This window comes from Lithobates pipiens, unplaced genomic scaffold (genome assembly GCF_037356315.1).
Source record: "Lithobates pipiens isolate NorthernLeopardFrog02 unplaced genomic scaffold, aLitPip1_a1.2 Scaffold_27, whole genome shotgun sequence".
Lineage (NCBI taxonomy): Eukaryota > Metazoa > Chordata > Amphibia > Anura > Ranidae > Lithobates > Lithobates pipiens.
This window is the reverse complement of record NW_027507788.1, coordinates 17,487,707-17,507,917: the sequence shown is the minus strand read 5'-3', so window position 1 is coordinate 17,507,917 and position 20,211 is coordinate 17,487,707. Positions and strand designations below refer to the sequence as shown.

Genomic DNA, 20,211 nt, shown 5'->3' with positions numbered 1-20,211 from the left:
ATGTCGTGTGACATGGAGAAACTGTAACTACCACAAATTTGTTCTCTAGGGTTTCTGCTTTCAGAAAATGTATAATATTTTGAGAGTTTTATGTGATCTTCAGACATAAAATTAGGTTTTAAATGTATGTAAAATAAATAGAATAAAGTGTGTAAAATAAATATAGAATAATAAAATAAATAAAAATAAATAAATAGAAAAAAATCACGTAGCTGTCCATCTATCAAAACTGAATGTAAAGTCATTCTGTGCGAATGGGTCCAAATTGAATGTTGTCAGGCTATGTTCTCTGCAGTTCGAATGTTAATCATTGGGGGAAAAAATAAAAAATAAACTGTGTGAATGGGAAAAATGCTACATTATGGCAACTAAGTGAAGCTGAGAAGCATATGTATTTTCTATGATACTCAGTACCATCATGTGTTATTTTTCCCAACTACAGTGTTTTTTTTATTTATTTTTGTTATTGAATAGCATTCAATTTGCAAAGGATATAGCCTGAGAACATTGGATTTTTTCCCCATTCTCACCGAAAAAAAATGAACATGCAGGTTTGACAGATAAACAGCTATGTGAATATTTTAATAACTACACTACTATCTGAATCTATAAAACAAGTAATGCTCTAGGCCAGTGTGGTTCTCAACCTTTCTAGTGCCGTGACCCCTTGATAAAACTTCCCCATAACAGTAAAATTATTTTCGTAGCGTGGGTTGTCACCTACTGGGCGACCACAAAAAGGCTGGAGAGCGGTGCGGGTTTGAGGAACAGCTCAGGATTCGGTGACCCCTGGCAAATCGTCATTCGACCCTCCGAGGGGGTCCTGATCCCCAGGGGTCCCGATCACCACTGCTCTAGGCTCTAGTTATATTACAAATGGTCATTTTTGGTTTGGTCTCTGTTGGTTAGTGCGGGCAACAGTGAAAATATTTGATTTGCTATGACTTCTGTAAGTTTTCTAAAACAGTCTTTCTACAATGTTACTCCCACCAAGTTTATTATTATTATCATCGATTTATATAGCGCCAACATCGGGGGGTCCCGATCCCCAGGTTGAGAACCACTGCTCTAGTTATATTACAAATGGCCATTTTTGGTTTGGTCTCTGTTGGTTAGTGCGGGCAACAGTGCCCATATTTAATTTGCTATGACTTCTGTAAGTTTTCTAAAACAGTCTTTCTGCAATGTTACTCCCACCAAGTTTATTATTATTATCATCAATTTATATAGCGCCAACATCGGGGGGTCCCGATCCCCAGGTTGAGAACCACTGCTCTAGGCTCTAGTTATATTACAAATGGTCATCTTTGGTTTGGTCCCTGTTGGTTAGTGTGGGCAACCGTGCCCATATTTAATTTGCTATGACTTCTGTAAGTTTTCTAAAACAGTCTTTCTGCAATGTTACTCCCACCAAGTTTATTATTATTATCATCGATTTATATAGCGCCAACATCGGGGGGTCCCGATCCCCAGGTTGAGAACCACTGCTCTAGTTATATTACAAATGGTCATTTTTGGTTTGGTCTCTGTTGGTTAGTGTGGGCAACAGTGCCCATATTTAATTTGCTATGACTTCTGTATGTTTTCTAAAACAGTCTTTCTGCAATGTTACTCCCACTAAGTTTATTATTATTATCATCGATTTATATAGAGCCAACAGTTTACGCAGTGCTTTACAATGTATAGGGGGGACAACATAATTACAGTACAATACAAAAGGTATAGGAGGTTGAAGTTGAAGAATAAAGGCAAACACATGGATTGCCAATCATTACCTGCTGAAAGAAGAGCGGAGCAGATAACGATGAGGAACATCGCTGAGCCTTTGGTTAGGGGATACGTACTCGTCAGCAGATGAAGGGTCCTGATTTGACTTCTAGAGATTCTCAGACTTAAATTTCCATATGTCAGCCAGTTTCCCCGTCTCCCTGACCTTGCGTGAGCTTTCCAGTCCTGTGCCTTTTCCTTTCAATTAAAACCTTCTGGATAAGGCTGGTCCTTGAGGTTGTAGATGGTCCCGGTGACTCTAGGTGATTCAACACTCTAAGTGGTGCCTCCAGGCTGTTGGTCTTAGCTGACTAAATCAATGTCAGGCTATGCAGGTAGGTCAATCTAAAAACAGGTGTGTCGAGTCGGCTCTCCCTCCCAAGTCAGACTGTTTTTAAAATGTAAATATGATTCACAGAGAAAAATTCAACCTCAAGCTCTCCTAAGTTAAGGTAAAAGCCGTAATTTGATGTCCCGAAATTGGAGATGACACTTGTCTGGTCTATGACCATTGAGGAGCGAGGTAGGGAGGAAGCCTTGAGTAGTAGTTGAGGGCTTTATTTCTGCGTAGGAGATAATAAGCGAGGAGCTCTATTCTCAGTATAAGGAAACTCACACCCCTCTCCGTCTGAGCCAAGAACATGCACGTCTGGGCAAGCTACTGGATTATGTTGCATTACTTTAACCTTTTACAATGACTAACCACAGAGGAGGGCCGGCCCGGGGATCACTGACTGACACAAAGTAACCACAAAGACAAATTAGAACTTCAGCTGTACCAATGTACACAACACTATGAAATAAACAGATGAGGGTTTGTGTGGCTGAAAGGTATTGAGTAATGAGAGAGAGAGAAGGAAAAAACGTGAGAGACTGAAGGAGAGCGATATACGGGGGGTGTTACAATTATATTGAAAATGAGAACAAAGACCAATCGGAGTTCACATTTAATTGATTAAAAAATACAAGGCGACACCTGACTGATAGATGAGGCAACCGGTTACATTTTGTGCTCAATTTCCTTTATTAAACTTTTATTACACGAAGGAAAAAGAGAGGAAGAAAGAGACAGAAAAGATAGAGAGAGAGAGAGAGAGAAGAGATGAGAGAGAGAGAGAGAGAAGATGAGAGATGAGAGATAGAGAGGAGATAGAGAGAAGAGAGATGAGAGAGAGAGAAGAGAGATGGGTAAGAGAGAGAGAGAAGAAGAGACATGAGAGACAGAAGAGATGAGAGAGAGAGAGAGAGAGAGAGAGAGAGAGAGAGAAGAAGAAGAAGAGAGGTGAGAGAGAAAGAAGAGAGATGGGAGAGAGAGAGAGAGAGAAGAGAGGTGAGAGAGGGAGAAGAAAAGAGAAAAACAATAGAGATGAGAGAGAGAGAGAGAGAGAGAGAGAGAAGAAGAGAGAGAGTGAGAGATGAGAGAGAGAGAGAGAAGAGATGAGAGAGAGAGAGAGAAGAGATGAGAGAGAGAGGGGGAAAGAGAGAGAGAGGGGGAAAGAGAGAGGGGAGAGAGAGAGAGAGAGAGAGGGGGGAGAGAGATGAGAGAGAGAGCTGAGAGAGAGAGAGAGAGCTGAGAGAGAGAGAGAGAGAGAGAGAGAGAAGAAGAAGAAGAAGAAGAAGAAGAAGAAGAAGAAGAGAGAGAGAGAGAGAGATAGATGAGAGAGAAGAAGAGATGAGAGAGAGAGAAGACGAGAGAGAGAGAGAGAGAGAGAGAGAGAGAAGAAGAGATGAGAGAGATGAGAGAGAGAAGGAGAGATGAGAGAGAGAGAGAAGAAGAGATGAGAGAGGAGAGAAGAAGAAGAGAGATGAGAGAGAGAGAGAAGAAGAGAGATGAGAGAGAGAGAAGAAGAGAGAGAGAGAAGAAGAGAGAGAGAAGAAGAGAGAGAGAGAAGAGAGATGGGAGAGAGATGAGAGAAAAAGAAGAGAGCTGAGAGAGAGAGGGAGAGGGAGAGAGAGAGAGAGAGAGAGAGAGAGAAGAAGAGAGATGAGAGAGAGAGAGAGATGAGAGAGAAGAAGAGATGAGAGAGAGAGATGAGAGAGAGAGAAGAAGAGATGAGAGAGAGAAGAACAGATGAGGGAGATGAGAGAGAGAAGAAGAGATGAGAGAGAGAGAGAGAGAGAGAGAGAGAAGAGAAGACGAAAGGGAGAAGAGAGAGAGAAAGAGAGATGAGAGAGAGAGAGAGGAGAAGAAATAGAGAAGTGAGAGAGATGAGAGATGAATGAGAGAAGGAGAGGAGTGGAGAGAGGGAGAGAGTGTGAGAGAGAGAGAGAGAGAGAGAGAGAGAAGAGAGAGAGAGAAGAGAGAGAGGAAGAGAGATAATAAGAGAGAAAGAGAGATGAGAGAGATAAGAGAGAGGAAGAGAGATGAGAGAGAGGAAGAGAGATGAGAGAGATAAGAGAGATGAGAGAGAGGAAGAGATATAAGAGAGAGGAAGAGAGATGAGAGAGAGAAGGGAGGGATGGAGGGAGAAAGTCGGAGGCGGGGGGGGGGGGGGGGGAGAGAAGTAAGAGACAGTGAAATGAGAGAGTGAAAAAGAGAGATAAGTGATGCAAAAGAGAACATTTTCCTCTCGCTCTCTTTGTTCCCTCCTCCCTATTATCTCTCTCTTTCACTATCTCTCCCTCTCTCTCTTGTTATCTCCTCTCTCCCTCTCTCTGTATACCTCTCTTTCTCTCTTATCTCCGTCTTTCACGCTCTCCTTCATCCCTCATTTCTTTCTCTTTTGCTCCCCCCTCTCTAGAGAGAGCCAGAGAGAAAAAGAAAGAAAGAAATAAAAGAGAGTGCTCGGCCTGCCTAAATGTACCTTCTCTCTCACAAAACAATCTCAACTCTAGCACCTAAGTAAGTAGAGGGTGCTACATAGAGATCAGAGAAAGAGAGATATACATGGGGGGGGGGGAGCTAAAGAAAAAGAGAGATAATAGAGGGGCGGGGGGGGGGGGGGGTAAAAAAGACAAAAATAATTAGGCTGCTTTTTTTTTAAAGAAAGAGAGATGAGAGGGAGAAAGAAAAAGAGCGAGAGAGATAAGAAATAATTAAAAGCGAGCAGGGGGCTATGAAAAGTGAAAAAGAAAGATGGATATTAATAGTAGCTCTTTGAAGGTCCACTCTGTAACTGATTATCTAACAGTCACATTGATTGTAAAGGGATTATATTTTTACATAACAAACACAAAACACTTACCTGTTCTGTACAATGGTTTCGCATAGAGCAGCCCCGGTCCTCCTCTTCTGGGATCCCTCCTCCCCCATCAGCGCTCCTGGCTCCCCCCTTCTGAATGCCCCCATGGCAACTATTAGCAACTATTAGCAAGCTTCAATAATGAGTTGGCCCACCATTTGCAACTATAACAGCTTCAACTCTTCTGGGAAGGCCGTCCACAAGGTTTAGAAGTGTGTCTATGGGAATGTTTTACCATTCTTCCAGAAGCACATTTGTAAGGTCAAACACTGATGTTGGACGAGAAGGCCTGGCTCGCAGTCTCCGCTTGAATTCATGCCAAAGGTGTTCTATCGGGTTGATATCAGGACTCTGTGCAGGCCAGTCAAGTTTCTCCACGCCAAACGTGCTCATCCATGTCTTTATGAACCTTGCTTTGTGCACTGGTCCAAATCATTAGGTGGAACGGGCATTTTGGTGGGGGGGTTGGTTTTCAGGGGTTGGGCTTGGCCCCTTAATTCCAGTGAAGGGAACTCTTAAAGCATCAGCATACCAAGACATTTGGACAATTTCACACCTCCCAACTTTTTGAGATGGTTATGAGGGACACCTATCAACAAAAGCATGCAGGCATAGGACACCCCCTGGCCACGCCCCCTTAAAGTGGTTGTAAACCCTTACAAACCACTTTGACCTACAGGTAAGCCTACATTAAGGCTTACCTGTAGGTCCAAGAAATATCTCCTAAACCTATACGGTTTAGGAAATATTTGCCCGAAGACACGCACGCATGCCCCGTAGACAGCGGTACGCAGGCGCACTGAGCGCGGCTTCGTCAATGACAAAGATGCCGCGCAATGCCGCGCGTGTCGGCTCCCGTGTGCATACGCGGGAGTGATGTCATCGCGGCTTCGCCGAATGACAGCGGCGGAGCTGCGAGACCCCACCGAGAAGATGGATGCGGCGGACTACAGGGGACAGCAGTGACTTCGCTGGCTCCTGTGTCAGGTAAGTGACACATAATGGACTACTATGCGATGCGATGCGATGCGATGCACAGTAGTCCATTATGCTTTGCCTTTGCAGGGAATGAAAGAGGAAGTAAACCCATCAGGGTTTACTTCCTCTTTAAAGGAGAATTGTACAAAAAAACACAAGATTGGTTAAACCCACAAGTGTTTTTTTTTTACCACTACTATTCCTTTATATTGGCTTTTGGAATTTACGAATGCAGCAATTTATAAATCCGATGAAAGGTTTAGTGCTGCCTCCCTTATGTTTATCTGGGTCCATTCTTTTATCCCTCTTTAGTGGATAGTATTATCAGAAATAGACAGGAGTAGATGGAATGGAATGTAACGAGTTACTATCAGGTTTTTATTTCTTGTCTAGCTGTATGTACAGAAATCAAATGTTATATACAGAAGGATTGTCCATTTTTCTCTTGTTATAAAAAAAAGAAAAAGAAATCACCAAAAAAGATAGATAGATTTGATAGATAAAAAATGCATTTTATATACAACTATATAAATCAGACTAAAATGAGGGACAAATGAGGAGGAATGAGGGACAGAGGGACTTTGCTCCAAATCAGGGACAGGTGAGAGCCGTGCAATTTCATTCTCCCAACTTTGTGGGAACAGTTTGGGGACGGCCCCTTCCTGTTCCATGAAGTGCACAAAGAAAGGTCCATAAAGACATGGATAAGTGAGTTTGGGGTGGAGGAACTTGACTGGCCTGTCCTCAACCCGATAGAACACCTTTGGGATGAATTTGAGTGGAGACTGCGAGCCAAACCTTCTTGGTCACATCAGTTCCTGACCTCACAAATGCTCTTCTGGAAGAATGGTCAAACATTCCCATAGACACACTCCTAAACCTTGTGGACGGCCTTCCCACAAGAGTTGAAGCTGTTATACCCTGTTTCCCCGACAATAAGACCTAGCTTGATTGTCGGTGATGGCTGCAATATAAGCCCTACCCCCCCCAAATAAGCCCTACCCTGTTTCCCCGAAAATAATCCCTACCCTGAAAAGAAGACCTACAAAGACTTTAATTAGGGCTTATTTGGGGGGTAGGGCTTATATTGCAGCCATCACCGACAATCACGCTAGCTTATTTTTGGGGAAACAGGGTAGCTGCAAATGGTGGGCCAACTCAATATTGAACCCTACGGACTAAGACTGGGATGCCATTAAAGTTCATGTGCTTGTAAAGGCAGGTGTCCCAATAGTTTTGGGTAATACAGTGTAGATAGATATTAGATTGACCGGCAATATGACATTCTATTGAAGAGATGGCACCAACCCTCATGGCCGAGCCTATGTACTGGAAATTCCTGATGTAAGCTAGCAAAAACACGACTTCTCTTTTTTTTTTTGTTTGTTTTTATTTTCATTTCCCTAGAGGTAAGTTTGTTTCATGAGTGAACGGCATGCACCATATTTATTACATGTCTGTCATCTACAGCCGGCACTACATTATTCAGGTCCATGTTCTGACAACACACACGTAAAATAAAATCTGCACAATAAACGCATAATGTTCTCTTTATGTAATGCTTCGGGCTTTACTCTCTAGGGTATATCCAAAGGAGTGGAAATTTCCAATACATCGTTAAACATTGTTTACATTTTAAACCCAACTGAAGTCACAGATAGACACGAGCGACTGACGATAAAGAGAAAAAAGACCTCAAAGTGAGATTTTAACCACTTGCAGACCGGACCATTTTGCTGGTCAAAGACCAGATCACTTTTTGCGATTCGGCACTGCGTCGCTTTAACTGACAATTGCGCGGTCGTGCGACGTTGCTCCCAAACAAAATTGACGTCCTTTTTTTCCCACAAATAGAGCTTTCTTTTGGTGGTATTTGATCACCTCTGCGGTTTTTATTTTTTGCGCTATAAACAAAAATAGAGCGACAATTTTGAAAAAAACGCATTATTTTTTACTTTTTGTTATAATAAATATCCCCCAAATATATATAAAAAAACATTTTTTCCCCTCAGTTTAGGCCGATACGTATTCTTCTACATATTTTTGGTAAAAAAAATTGCAATAAGCGATTATTGATTGGTTTGCGCAAAAGTTATAGCGTTTACAAAATAGGGATAGTTTTATAGCATTTTTTTAAATCATTTTTTATTATTTTTTTTTACTAGTAATGGCGGCGATCAGCGATTTTTATTGTGACTGCGACATTGTGGGGGACTCATCGGACATTTTTGGGACCATTGTCATTTATACAGTAATCACTGCTATATAAATGCAGTGATTCCTATGTAAATGACACTGGCAGTGAAGGGGTTAACCAGTGGGTGGCAGTGTAGGGGTTAAGTGTTCCTAGGGGTGTGTTACTAATTGTGGGGGGGTTGGGCTTTCATTTAGTGAACACTGATCTCTGCTCCAATCACATGGAGCAGAGATCAGCATCACTAGTTGCTAGGCAGAATGGAGAAATGCTGTTTACAATGGCATTTCTTCATTTGGCCAGTCCGTGAGACGATCGCGGGGATGCCCGCGGCGATCGAGTCCGCGGGTCCCGCGACCGGACTCACGGGGGTCCCGACCAGCGTGGGAGTGCGCCGCCAGCGGCGCGCTCCCAATGGCAGGGCGGCAAATTTAAAGAGAAGTACATTTACGCCCATTTGCCTGCCCGTGCCATTCTGTCGACGTACATCGTCGTGCGCTGGTCGGCAAGTGGTTAAAGGCAATTTTGAAAAAATATGAGAAAAATTCAATAAAAAAATATATAATTTTATTAATACACAAAAGATTATAAAAACACAATTCCTGCGCAACCACATGTATATAGATATCGACAGGGCTTTTTTTTTTCTCAGAGAATAGGTGCAGGAACTCCCCCTTTCTGAGCCACTCCCTTTTCTCCACCCCCTACCCAACTCTGAGGACCGTTCCTTGGTTTCATCCCCTACCCACCTCCCAGTAATGCCCTTTTAGACAATACAGAACCAAGTATCAACTTGTGGTGCTAAGTAATCCGTAAGGAAGTTGGTAGTTATAACAAGAAAAGCAATAAAATAGAACCCCTGCAGCCAGTAAAAATAGAGCCCCCGCCAGAAACAATAGACCACACCATGACAAAAAATCCCCCCCCCAGCAACAATAGCTTACCAGCAGCAAAGGCAGATCTGCCCACAGCCAGCATCAATAGATTCTCCAGCAGCCAGCAACAATAGACCCCTCCCTCAACAGCAGATCTCCCCACAACCAGCATCAATAGATTCTCCAGCAGCCAGCAATAATAGACCCCTCCCTCAACAGCAGATCTCCCCACAGCCAGCATCAATAGATTCTCCAGCAGCCAGCAATAATAAACCCCTACCTCAACAGTAGATCTCCCCTCAGCCAGCATTAATAGATTCTCCAGCAGCCAGCAATAATAGACTAATCCCTCAACAGCAGATCTCCCCACAACCAGCATCAATAGATTCTCCAGCAGCCAGCAACAATAGACCCCTCCCTCAACAGCAGATCTCCCCTCAGACAGCATCAATAGATTCTCCAGCAGCCGGAAACAATAGACCCCTCCCTCAACAGCAGATCTCCACTCAGCCAGCATCAATAGATTCTCCAGCAGCCAGCAATAATAGACTCATCCCTCAACAGCAGATCTCCCCACAACCAGCATCAATAGATTCTCCAGCAGCCAGCAACAATAGACCCCTCCCTCAACAGCAGATCTCCCCTCAGCCAGCATCAATAGATTCTCCAGCAGCCAGCAATAATAAACCCCTCCCTCAACAGTAGATCTCCCCTCAGCCAGCATTAATAGATTCTCCAGCAGCCAGCAATAATAAACCCCTCCCTCAACAGTAGATCTCCCCTCAGCCAGCATTAATAGATTCTCCAGCAGCCAGCAATAATAGATTCATCCCTCAACAGCAGATCTCCCCACAACCAGCATCAATAGATTCTCCAGCAGCCGGTGTCTTGTAAAATAGTGTCCTCCATCAGATGGTGTCCCCTGCGTACTGCGCATGCGCAGTACACAGGAACACAGATTCCGAAAATTGCCGAGGATGAACGGCGCCTGCGCCGTGAGTCCAGGTTCTATCCCCACTATCCAAGTGGACATAGAGTCAGAATAAAAAAGATCCGAGCGGAGCGAGGCCGAGCCCGAAGCGTGGCGAGCGAAGCTCGCCCGCGAGGGGCCCTCTAAAATTCTGAACTCTATGTCCGCTTGGATAGTGGGGCTACCTCCTCCACTCACGGCGCAGGCGCCGTTCAGCTTCGGAGTTTTTCCGAAGCTTCGTCTGCTCCGTACTGCGCATGCGCAGTACGGAGCGGACAGCATTTGATAGGCGGACTCTATTAGGCAGAACACCGGCAACAACAGACCCCTCCCTCAACAGCAGATCTCCCCATAGCCAGCATTAATAGATTCTCCAGCAGCCAGCAACAATAGACCCCTGCCTCAACAGCAGGTCTCCCCACAGCCAGTATCAATAGATTCTCCAGCAGCCAGCAACAATTGACCCCTCTCTCAACAGCAGGTCTCCCCACAGCCAGCATCAATAGATCCTCCAGCAGCCAGCAACAATAGACCCCTCCCTCAACAGCAGGTCTCCCCACAGCCAGCATCAATAGATCCTCCAGCAGCCAGCAACAATAGACCCCTCCCTCAACAGTAGATCTCCCCACAGCCAGCATCAATAGATTCTCCAGCAGCCAGCAACAATAGACCCCTCCCTCAACAGTAGATTTCCCCACAGCCAGCATCAATAGATCCTCCAGCAGCCAGCAACAATAGACCCCTCCCTCAACAGTAGATCTCCCCACAGCCAGCATCAATAGATTCTCCAGCAGCCAGCAACAATTGACCCCTCCCTCAACAGTAGATATCTCCCAACTGCAACTGCCCCCCCCCCCCCCCAGCAATATAAGATCCACCCCCAGCAACAGTAGGTCTTCCACCAGCAACAATAGAATTCCTCAGAAACAATAGACCCCCATGCAAAAATAGATACCCTCCAGCTAGCATAGATCCCCTAGCAGTGGGTATCAATAGACCCTGCAGCACACCCCAGCACCACTTGCTGTCAGTGGTGAAGGTGCCGGAACTGCTTTCCCCCGTGTTCGCGCTGAAAAAAAGCCCTGGACATCGACAATATCAATAATGTAATACTGTCGATGTCTATATACACATGGTTCCGCAGGAACTATGTTTTTTTAATCTATGTTTTTATATTAATAAAATGATATATTTTTTATTGAATTTTTCTCATTTTAAAAAAAAAATTGCCTTTAAAATCCCACTTTGAGGTCTTTTTCTCTTCAACTCTTTTATAGATGATGGCAATTTACACACCAACCTTTGGGGGTCTATCAAATGACCAATTGACGTTAGATAGACATTTTATTGGCAACCTGCATTTCCATTGTTGAATCTGCACTGTCCTTTTGAAAGCAGTCAAAAGGGTGTCCTAATATGACTTATGTTAGACCAGTGGCGGCCCGTCCATACGGGGTACCACCCCCCTAATCCATGTCCCCGGCCCCTAATCTACACGCAGGCCGCCGGACGCATTTTTTTTTTTTAGAAGCACGTGATTAGAGCCAGAGGCTCTAATTTCATAGCTCCCAACTGTCCCTGATTTGGAGCAATGTCCCTCTGTCCTTCATTCCTTCTCATTTGCCCTTCATTTTGGTCTGATCTGTATATCTGTATATAAAATGCACTTTTTATCTATCAAAAAGTGTTTCCCAGTGCTAAACCTTTCATCTGATTTCTAAATTACTGCATTTGTAAATTCCAAAAGCCAATGTAAAGGAATAGTAGTGGTAAAAACCCCATTGGACCCCATTAAATCATTCCCCGCATCTATTACCTTTTGTACCACCACCCCATCCCTTTAGAATGTAAGTTCTCTGAGCGAGGCCCTCCTGTACCTTCTGTATTGAACTGTACTGTAATTGTGCTGTCCCCACCTCTACATTGTAAAGCGCTGCGTAAACTGTTGGTGCTATAAAATCGTGTATAATAATAATAATAATAATAATAATAATAATAAAGCATTTGTGGGTTTAACCAATCTTGTTTTTTTTTTTTTTTGTACAATTCTCCTTTAAGGGGGCGTGGCAAGGGGTGTGTCCTATGCCTTCACACATTTGCTGGTAGGTGTCCCTCATTCCCATCTCAAAAAGTTGGGAGGTATGTAATTGGCTTTAAAAAAAAATGGTGTACTCGGGGCACAGAGTCCAAACAGTTGTGTGACAATAGCGAATTAATATTTGCTATTGTCTTCATGATTCTCCTCCTGGCCAAACAGAAAGCCGGTCCTGAGACCCGTCACTCGATTGGCCGGGAGGAGGATAGGCGGAGGGGAGGAGAGGAGAGGGAGTGCTACTCATGGACTTTCCCGGAGCCTTCAGCCGCTGCTCTTACTGGATGGTGTTCTTACTTCATGGTAATCTTACTGGATGGTGCCAGCACAGTAAACTGTAGTGTGAGGGTAGGAATCAGTATTTTAAAGAGAGAAAGTAATTTTAAAGCACAACTAAACTCTCTTAATCAACATTACCCATTGTAATCCTTATGCTGCTAGCATTAATAAATAGATAGGAAGGTCTATTATATTATATTTTATTTTATTTTTTTGTTTTTACGTTTCTTCAGTTGTTTCTTGGTTGCTGGTTTAGGCCAAAATACACCCCATGGGGCTTCATCTAGAGCAGGGATATGCAATTAGCGGACCTCCAGCTGTTGCAGAACTACAAGTCCCATGAGGCATAGCAAGACTCTGACAGCCACAAGCATGACACCCAGAGGCAGAGGCATGATGGGACTTGTAGTTTTGCAACAGCTGGAGGTCCGCTAATTGCAGATCCTTGATCTAGAGGAAAGGAGGAGGGATTTTCTCAGCAAAGCACATTCTCCTGTCCACATGCCTGAGCTAAGAGTTTCAGTTTATGGTGCTCAGATACAGTTTAGTTCCGCTTCAAGGCATTTACCAGCACAAACCAACCACAAACTTTAGAGGAACTTCAGTCGGGATTGGAAAACCTAAATGTCAGCAACTACAATTAAAATATCTGCTGGCTTTTAAAAACACACACTTACCACTTCATGAAATCCATCTCTGTCTTCCGAGAACCCAAAGTCTTCAGCTCTGTCTTTGGTCTAGTGCTGCCATCTTGGATTCTGGTGCTGATTGTAGCTTCCCGGCCTCCTGGTCGGCCACAGCTAGCTCCCTACTGTGCAAGAAACCAATCGCGGGGGGGGGGGGGGGGACCTGGGAGACTAGTCTTGTAGTCTCACCTGGGATTTGCGACATATGTCCCAGGAGGCTGCAGGTGGGTCAAGGCGATGCCATCCTCACTTAGGCAAGGGCTAAGGAGATGAAAAAAAAACCTACAAAAGGTACTTGATTCCCAAAAATAAAATAAAAAATTCCAAATGTATAATAGGGAGGGTTAGGGTTATTTAATGTCTTATACGTGAGTAAAGGTCCACTTTAACATTTAGGTATAGAGGACTATAATGAGCTAAAAGCTGACGCTTCAATTGTCCAGACAGAGAAGTCAACTCTCCTTCCCCTCCTGAACCTGATCTAAATAACCTCAAAGCCCCGATTACCTACCTAAAGCTCTAGTCGCATGGCACCCCAGGTCTTCCTTCCTCTGTCCTGTAGAGTTGAAGGCCGCCCCAAAGTGTGGTGGCCCTGACTGTTTAGGAGGATCGTGTGGGCACTGGCAATTGGTTGCACAGGTCACAGGGTTCTCGTATGGTCCTGAAACTTTAAAGCATGACTTTCTAATGAGTAGTGGACACCAGAGTGATTGGCTGAGCAGCAGAGATCAAAGAGAGGAGCTTATGATTACTGGTTCCCGCTACTGGGGGTGTCATGGACGCTCACACCACAGGTGAGTTTTTTGGGTTGTAGGTGCTTAACTACCTGCCTGCTTGGCACTTTCACCAACTTCTTGCCCAGGCCAATTTTCAGCTTTCAGTGCTGTCACATTTTGAATGACAATTGTGTGGTCTTGCTACATTGCACCCAAATTACATTTTTATAATTTTTTTGAGACACGTAGAGCTTTCTTTTGGTGTTATTTAATCACCACTAAGTGACAGTGAAGGTCAATGAGGTGCACATTTTGGAATGAAAGGACAACTGGTTTACGAGAGGCATGAAAGAGGCCATCTATGTCCAACTGGAACAACCAACCCTAACCATGGATGAGAGGCATTAAATACCAACTGTTACCCACATGGTGCTATTTTAACATCTCTACTCTTGTGATTTGACGACATTTCATACTTTCAGTCATGTAACTTAGAATCTGTCCCAAACTCAAAAGCACCATGGGATTGTGTAATTAGAACTGGATGGCTTAACAAACTTTAAACCTCCTATCATGTTCTTGGACAGTGTCCCTTGATATGTCCCATGATGACTGGATTAGGGTGACAGCGTTACCTGCTAAATAAATACCGGGGTGCGTTCCTGACATTAATTAGATGCTCAGACATGAAGAAAAAACATTTTCAACATGACATTTGTAGGACTCAACCCAGTGGTATGTTTATCTAAGAAACCTTGACCCCCATGACCGGCATGCCCCCTCCAAACCCCATCCCCATTAACAACGACTGGACTAGATTCAGAGTAAATGGCCGTCAGGCCTAAACTTTATTAACAAAATATAATTTTAATAAAATTCCATAAACTTTTAAATACTATAATCATTCCCAGCCTTTACGATGGGTCATGGGTACGTAGCATCACAACATAATGGTCACTGCGAACAACTTCAACTTTAACCTCTTGACCTCCAGATGGCAACCTCTGTCTCGGAGGCTATAACCAACTGTAGCAGTGACCTACCCTTTTAAACCCTTCCAGGTTAACCCCTCGTAACCTGGAAGTACATTAAACCACCCCTATCCCATGGATGGGTACAACAGGCTTTTTACCTGTACCTCACTTCCTCTTCTAAAGCCCCAAGAACCGCCCAACGGATCACCCTCTGATATACCCGGAACCAACTCCCCGTAAAAAACAGGGAGGGTGGGTGGGGATCGCTTCCTCCTCCGCTTTCGGAATGCTAGCATTACACGCTGCTAGCATGTAGGAAATGCCATGGCTCCGCCCATCGGCTCCGCCCACCCGTTTCTTAAAGCGGCCAACCACCCTATGTTAAAATGGCGACTGTGCAGTCCAGCACATGTCATGCCGTCCCTACGCCTACCCCCTTGTGGTTGTCAGCTGCGGGACTCTCTTTACAGAACACATCCAGTTTAATCTAACCATGTACTACTAGATAAAGGCACAGTGAGTCCCCCCCCCCCACCGGGCTGCATAAGGATCTTTCTGGCCATCTTACATGCGCATGGAGACTCTTCAGGTTCTTAAATGTGCTAACAGCAGAAATCTGGAGGCTGATCTTTCTACTCCATGCTCATCTGTTAGGGAAGAACAAAAAACGTTTTGCATTTTGTTGAGTTGCTGCAACTAAATGTACCATATGTAATGGTAGGAGGCTTCTTTATTGAGCCAAGGGCATACTCTATTGACAGGAGTGCGTGAAATTGTACTTCATAGTTCCCAGCATCACTATAGGTCGAGTGTATTGTTAAGGTGATTTTTTTTCTTGGTGAGTGACCATTGTCATCAAGCCCAAATGTGAAGGTCAGACCAAAAAATAAGAGTTGTCACCAGAGCAAGGGGAAAACCCTCTAATGGGGACAATGCTTTCCAAGATGGGAATTTCTCATAGGCACAGATAGGCAGCACTGATGGGCACTGATAGGCTGCACCGATGAGCATTGATTGATACTAATGGGACTGCACTCATAATCAGTGCCCTGATTATCAATGTAAATGTCCTCTGTCACAGGATAGCCATCAATGGGCTTTCTTTTCCTCACCCAGTGACAGTGCTGAGGAAAGGAAATGCTGATAACCGGTGTTGTGTCAAATACTGTCCCCCGTCGGATAGTGTCCACCCTGTACTGCGCTTGCGCAGTACAGAGGACAAGGAGACGCCAAAGGTCTCCGAAGATGAACGGCGCCTGCGCACTGAGTCCAGGTTCAAGCCCCACTATCCAAGTGGACATAGGCCGTGCCCGAAGCGGGGAGAGCGGGCCCTGTTACTAAGTGCTATTGCATGTCTACTTGCATGGTGGGGCTTGAACCTGGACTCAGGGCAGAAGGTACTAGCAAGTGCACAGGCGCCGTTCATCTTCGGAGACTTTCAGAGTCTCCTTCTCCGTACTGCGCAAGCACTGCGCCTGAGCAGTACGGGGCGGACACTATCCGATGGGGGGACAGTTTTTGGCAGAACAGGATTTGTTTACATGTGATCAGCTGTGATTGGACGCAGCTGATCAGATGGTAAAGGGCCACTGTGATTAGCCCCAGCTGATCACACGGTAAAGGGCCACTGTGATTGGCCCTTTACCTTGATCTGTGATCAGCTTTGTCCAATGAACACTTCAATCATAGAGTAGGAATGATGCTCGCCCCGAGGGTGCACAGTTCTGGGAGGACATCAATAGACACCAGGGCTGGACTGGGACAAAAATTTCGCCCTGGACTTAATCATTAACGGCCCACTTTTATTTTGAGTGTCTCCATCAGCACTTCCCCTTACATCAGAGTGTCTTCCCTCTCCTCTCCCTCCCACGTGTACTCACAGTTTTGAAGGCAGCTTCTCGTTCCTCTCTCCAGTCATATGATAAGTGACAAGTGATAAAGGGAGAGAGGATGGAACGTCTGCCAGCTGTCTATCTCCCCCTACAGGCTGGAGGGAGCAGAAAGCCTAATGCTCTCTCCAGCAAGTGACGGCAGCTGCTTCGCCTAACAGGAGTGAAATCGCCATCACTCATTGTCAGAGAGGAGTGGCTCTAGGACTGCACCCGACCGGCCCACTGAGCCATCGGCCCACCGGTAAAGTCCCTGTAGTCCCGATGGCCAGTACATGCATGATAGACACCCTCCGGCCATATTGCAGTCAGCAAGTGGTTAAAAAACATTGGATGTGTGCTAGTTGGGTTGGAAAGGATTTCTTTCTTCTGGACATGGGCCTAAAATGTCTATGCACTCATTTATTTTTCAGAAAACTCTATGTCCTTTATATAGGGGGATGTCTGAAAATGTAGAGAAGCTCTAAATATCCAGACTATGGCCATGCCTCTAACTCTGTTGAATTCTATATATTTTTTGAATATAATAAATATTGTATGTTTAGGTGTGGATCGAAGTACAGGTTCACTTTAAATTCTGTTGTTTAGAAGCTCTTACACCTTGCTGTATGATTATTGTTTTGCCATATTGTGTTTATGTGTATATTATTGTATAAGCCCACAGGGGGTGACAGGCCTTGCTTTTATTCTCCTCTGGTTTCTATATTTACACTTTAGATTGGATGTCACCTGTCGCTTTCCGTGCTGACATATCATTGTAAAATAGTCCAGTGAGTCTGTGAAGGTTCTATGTACTAGGTACTTTATATTTATATGTGTCTTTGAAGGCTCTCGTTTATCCAGGTCATGGTATATCTAGTGGTAGTTAGTCATATTCAACTAGACTAGTTGTGTAATGTTGAAGGTGTTTCATAGCTTCTCCAATTCGCTTCTTCAATTCTAATGAGCTTTAGGAACATACGCAACCATTTATATCCAGGCAGATAACACCAGCTCCTTGATCCAATCATCATGGAAAGAACAAATGTTATTGTCTAAGCCCTTGTACACACGGTCGGAGAATCTGTCGGAATGTGTCCTATCGGACCGTGTTGTCGGATATTCCGACTGTGTGTGGTCTGCATCGGACTGTTTCCGTCGGAATATCCGTCGGACCAAATTTTCCAACTTGCTGGAAATATTTTCCGACAAACTGGTCCGATGGGACATACTCCGATCATGTGTAGAGAATTCCGATCGGACAAAGTGCCACGCATGCTCAGATCAAATTCCTACATCAAAGCTATTGGCTACTAGCCTGAACGTAGTCCCATCGTAACGAAATAACGTCATCACGTTCTGAACAATTGGATTTTCCGACAACTTCGTCCGACTATACCGTGATCCCATCCTTTGTGTCAGGAAAGCTTTATAAATGTTAATCCTTCGATTACTTGACAGGGGGTATAAAAGAGGTCATCTACATGAAATTGGAAAAAACATCATTGAACAGGAGTGGAGGCCTTCAAACCATTTGTCTTCCACATATAAGACTTTTAAGGCATATAAGGTTTTAACATCTTCACTCTGGCGTTTTGACAACAATACACGCCTTTGACCATAAAAATCCATGGGAGCCCACCTCCCAAACATCTCCAAACATAAGCGTAAATTGATCCACTTTATTTTTTTAGGGGAAAAATGACTCTGGCTAAAGCATGGAAGCAACCTACGGTCTCAGTTAGGTTAGCTATAAGAAAAATCTCCTGGATTATGACCCAGGAAAAAACTAGCAAGTACCCTCAATGATTCCACACAAAAATTTGAGTTGACCTGGGAACCTTGGTCCCAGTTTGTGGGTATCTCCATCATTCCGGGGATCACATCGGCCCAAAAGCAAAACCAGCTTTGATCACTGGGAACCTAACAACCCCCCTTGCTCTCTCTCTCTTTCCTCTTCTCTCCTTTCTTTCTCCTTCCTTATTCTCTGGGGGTCTATCCCCTCACTTTCTCAGGGTTACTGATCGACTTCTAAAGCGATAATTCATAGTCCGTCTTGGACATTTGGGGGGAGCGGCCAGGAGCTTCCGCACTATGTGGGAGGGGCCCTTTCCTTGCGCAGTGTGATCCCTAGAGGGGCGCGGGGGCAAGGGCTCCCCCACTGTACGGCACATGTTGGGCTCAGCCTGGTGGTTTGTTGTTCTTTAGCTTTGACAAAGTGAAATACAGTCTTGATCTTGGCGGTTCCTCTTGGTCATACCACCCCCCCCCCCCCCCCACCAGACGAAGGGATGATAGCTCATTTCCTTTAGAGCTGTTTTAGTTCATGATTTTTTTTACCCTTCAAACCCCAGCAAACAAGGAGGCCGACATAACTGTCGTCATCATAATGTTGTCCTTCATGTTCAACTTGTTAGTATGCTGTTTCAGTTTCTCTGTATTGTGTACTATGAAAATAAAATACTTTGAAAGTAAAAAAAATCCATGGGATTACCATTTATGAAGCCTTCCTGACACCAAAGCTTGGACTTTGTAACTAGAACAGGGAGATTCCAAAACTTTCAAACCTCCCATCCTGTTCTTGAACAATCCAATTTGTCTTCCCATGGTGAGTGGATGAATGTGTTGGTGCTAGCTGTATGGATATGAATACTGGAATATGTTCCTGACACTCATTGGAGCTGAAGAAGAGGCTTGCAGAAGCTAAGAAACGTCTTTAACGAAATATTCAGATATCTCCAAATCAAAGATTTTTATACTCCTCTTCTCAATTTAAATGTAAACTTACATAATATTTCTCAATTTGAAAGATTTTGTCTCAAGGAACCACATGCTAAAGGTCGTATTACATCATTGTATACACAATTGATATCTAATTCTAATACTGTTATACCTAAATATGTGGCCAAGTGGGAAAAAGATTTGGATTGTATGATCGCTTCTAGGTCTTGGTCCAACATATGGTCTTTCACAAAATCTTCCTCTATAAATATATTGGCGTCTGAATCATCATATAAAGTTCTCACACGCTGGTATTTGGTTCCTGCGAGAATCGCCAAATTCTTAACAGACAACACTGGCCTCTGCTTTCGTGGCTGTCCAGAAAAAGGTACCTATATACATACCTGGTGGCATTGCTCAATTGTACAATCATTTTGGAAAAAGATCTTTCTGATAATTACAACATTTTTTGATCGGCCAATTTTTCCAGACCCAATTATAGCTCTCCTTAATTTAAAACCAGCCTTTCTGAATCAGAAACAATTCAAATTAGTTCTTACACTCCTGATAGCCACAAAGCAGACTATAGCCAATGCGTGGAAAACAGACGTGGTGAATATTGCAGAAACCAAACGTAGAATGAATCAATCTTTCATCCATGCTAAAATGGACACAATAGATAAAAACCAGATGACAAAGTTTGATATCATATGAAAACCCTGCATTAAATATTATACGTCAGATAATATTGACAACCGAGTTTTACTGTTATGGTGATTAAGATTTTTTATAGAATTACAACATTAGATGATATATAAAACCTCCTCCGGAGAATTATTCCCTCCCCTCCCCCTCCTATATACCTTTTATGTTCTTCCCTTACTATATAATACTTACTATAAACATACT

At 44.0% G+C, this 20,211-nt stretch overlaps 1 protein-coding gene across 1 annotated transcript in view; it reads right to left on the bottom strand.

Annotated features, from left to right (window-relative positions):
* LOC143933599 (uncharacterized) overlaps positions 1-2,440 on the bottom strand; it is a 74,018-nt gene extending 71,578 nt beyond the window's left edge. Inside the window, exon 1 of the mRNA XM_077456547.1 lies at positions 1,776-2,440. Coding sequence (XP_077312673.1) covers positions 1,776-1,815 — 40 coding nt within the window. The 5' untranslated portion in view covers positions 1,816-2,440. The remainder of the gene's footprint in view (positions 1-1,775) is intronic.
* Positions 2,441-20,211: the final 17,771 nt, after the last annotated feature.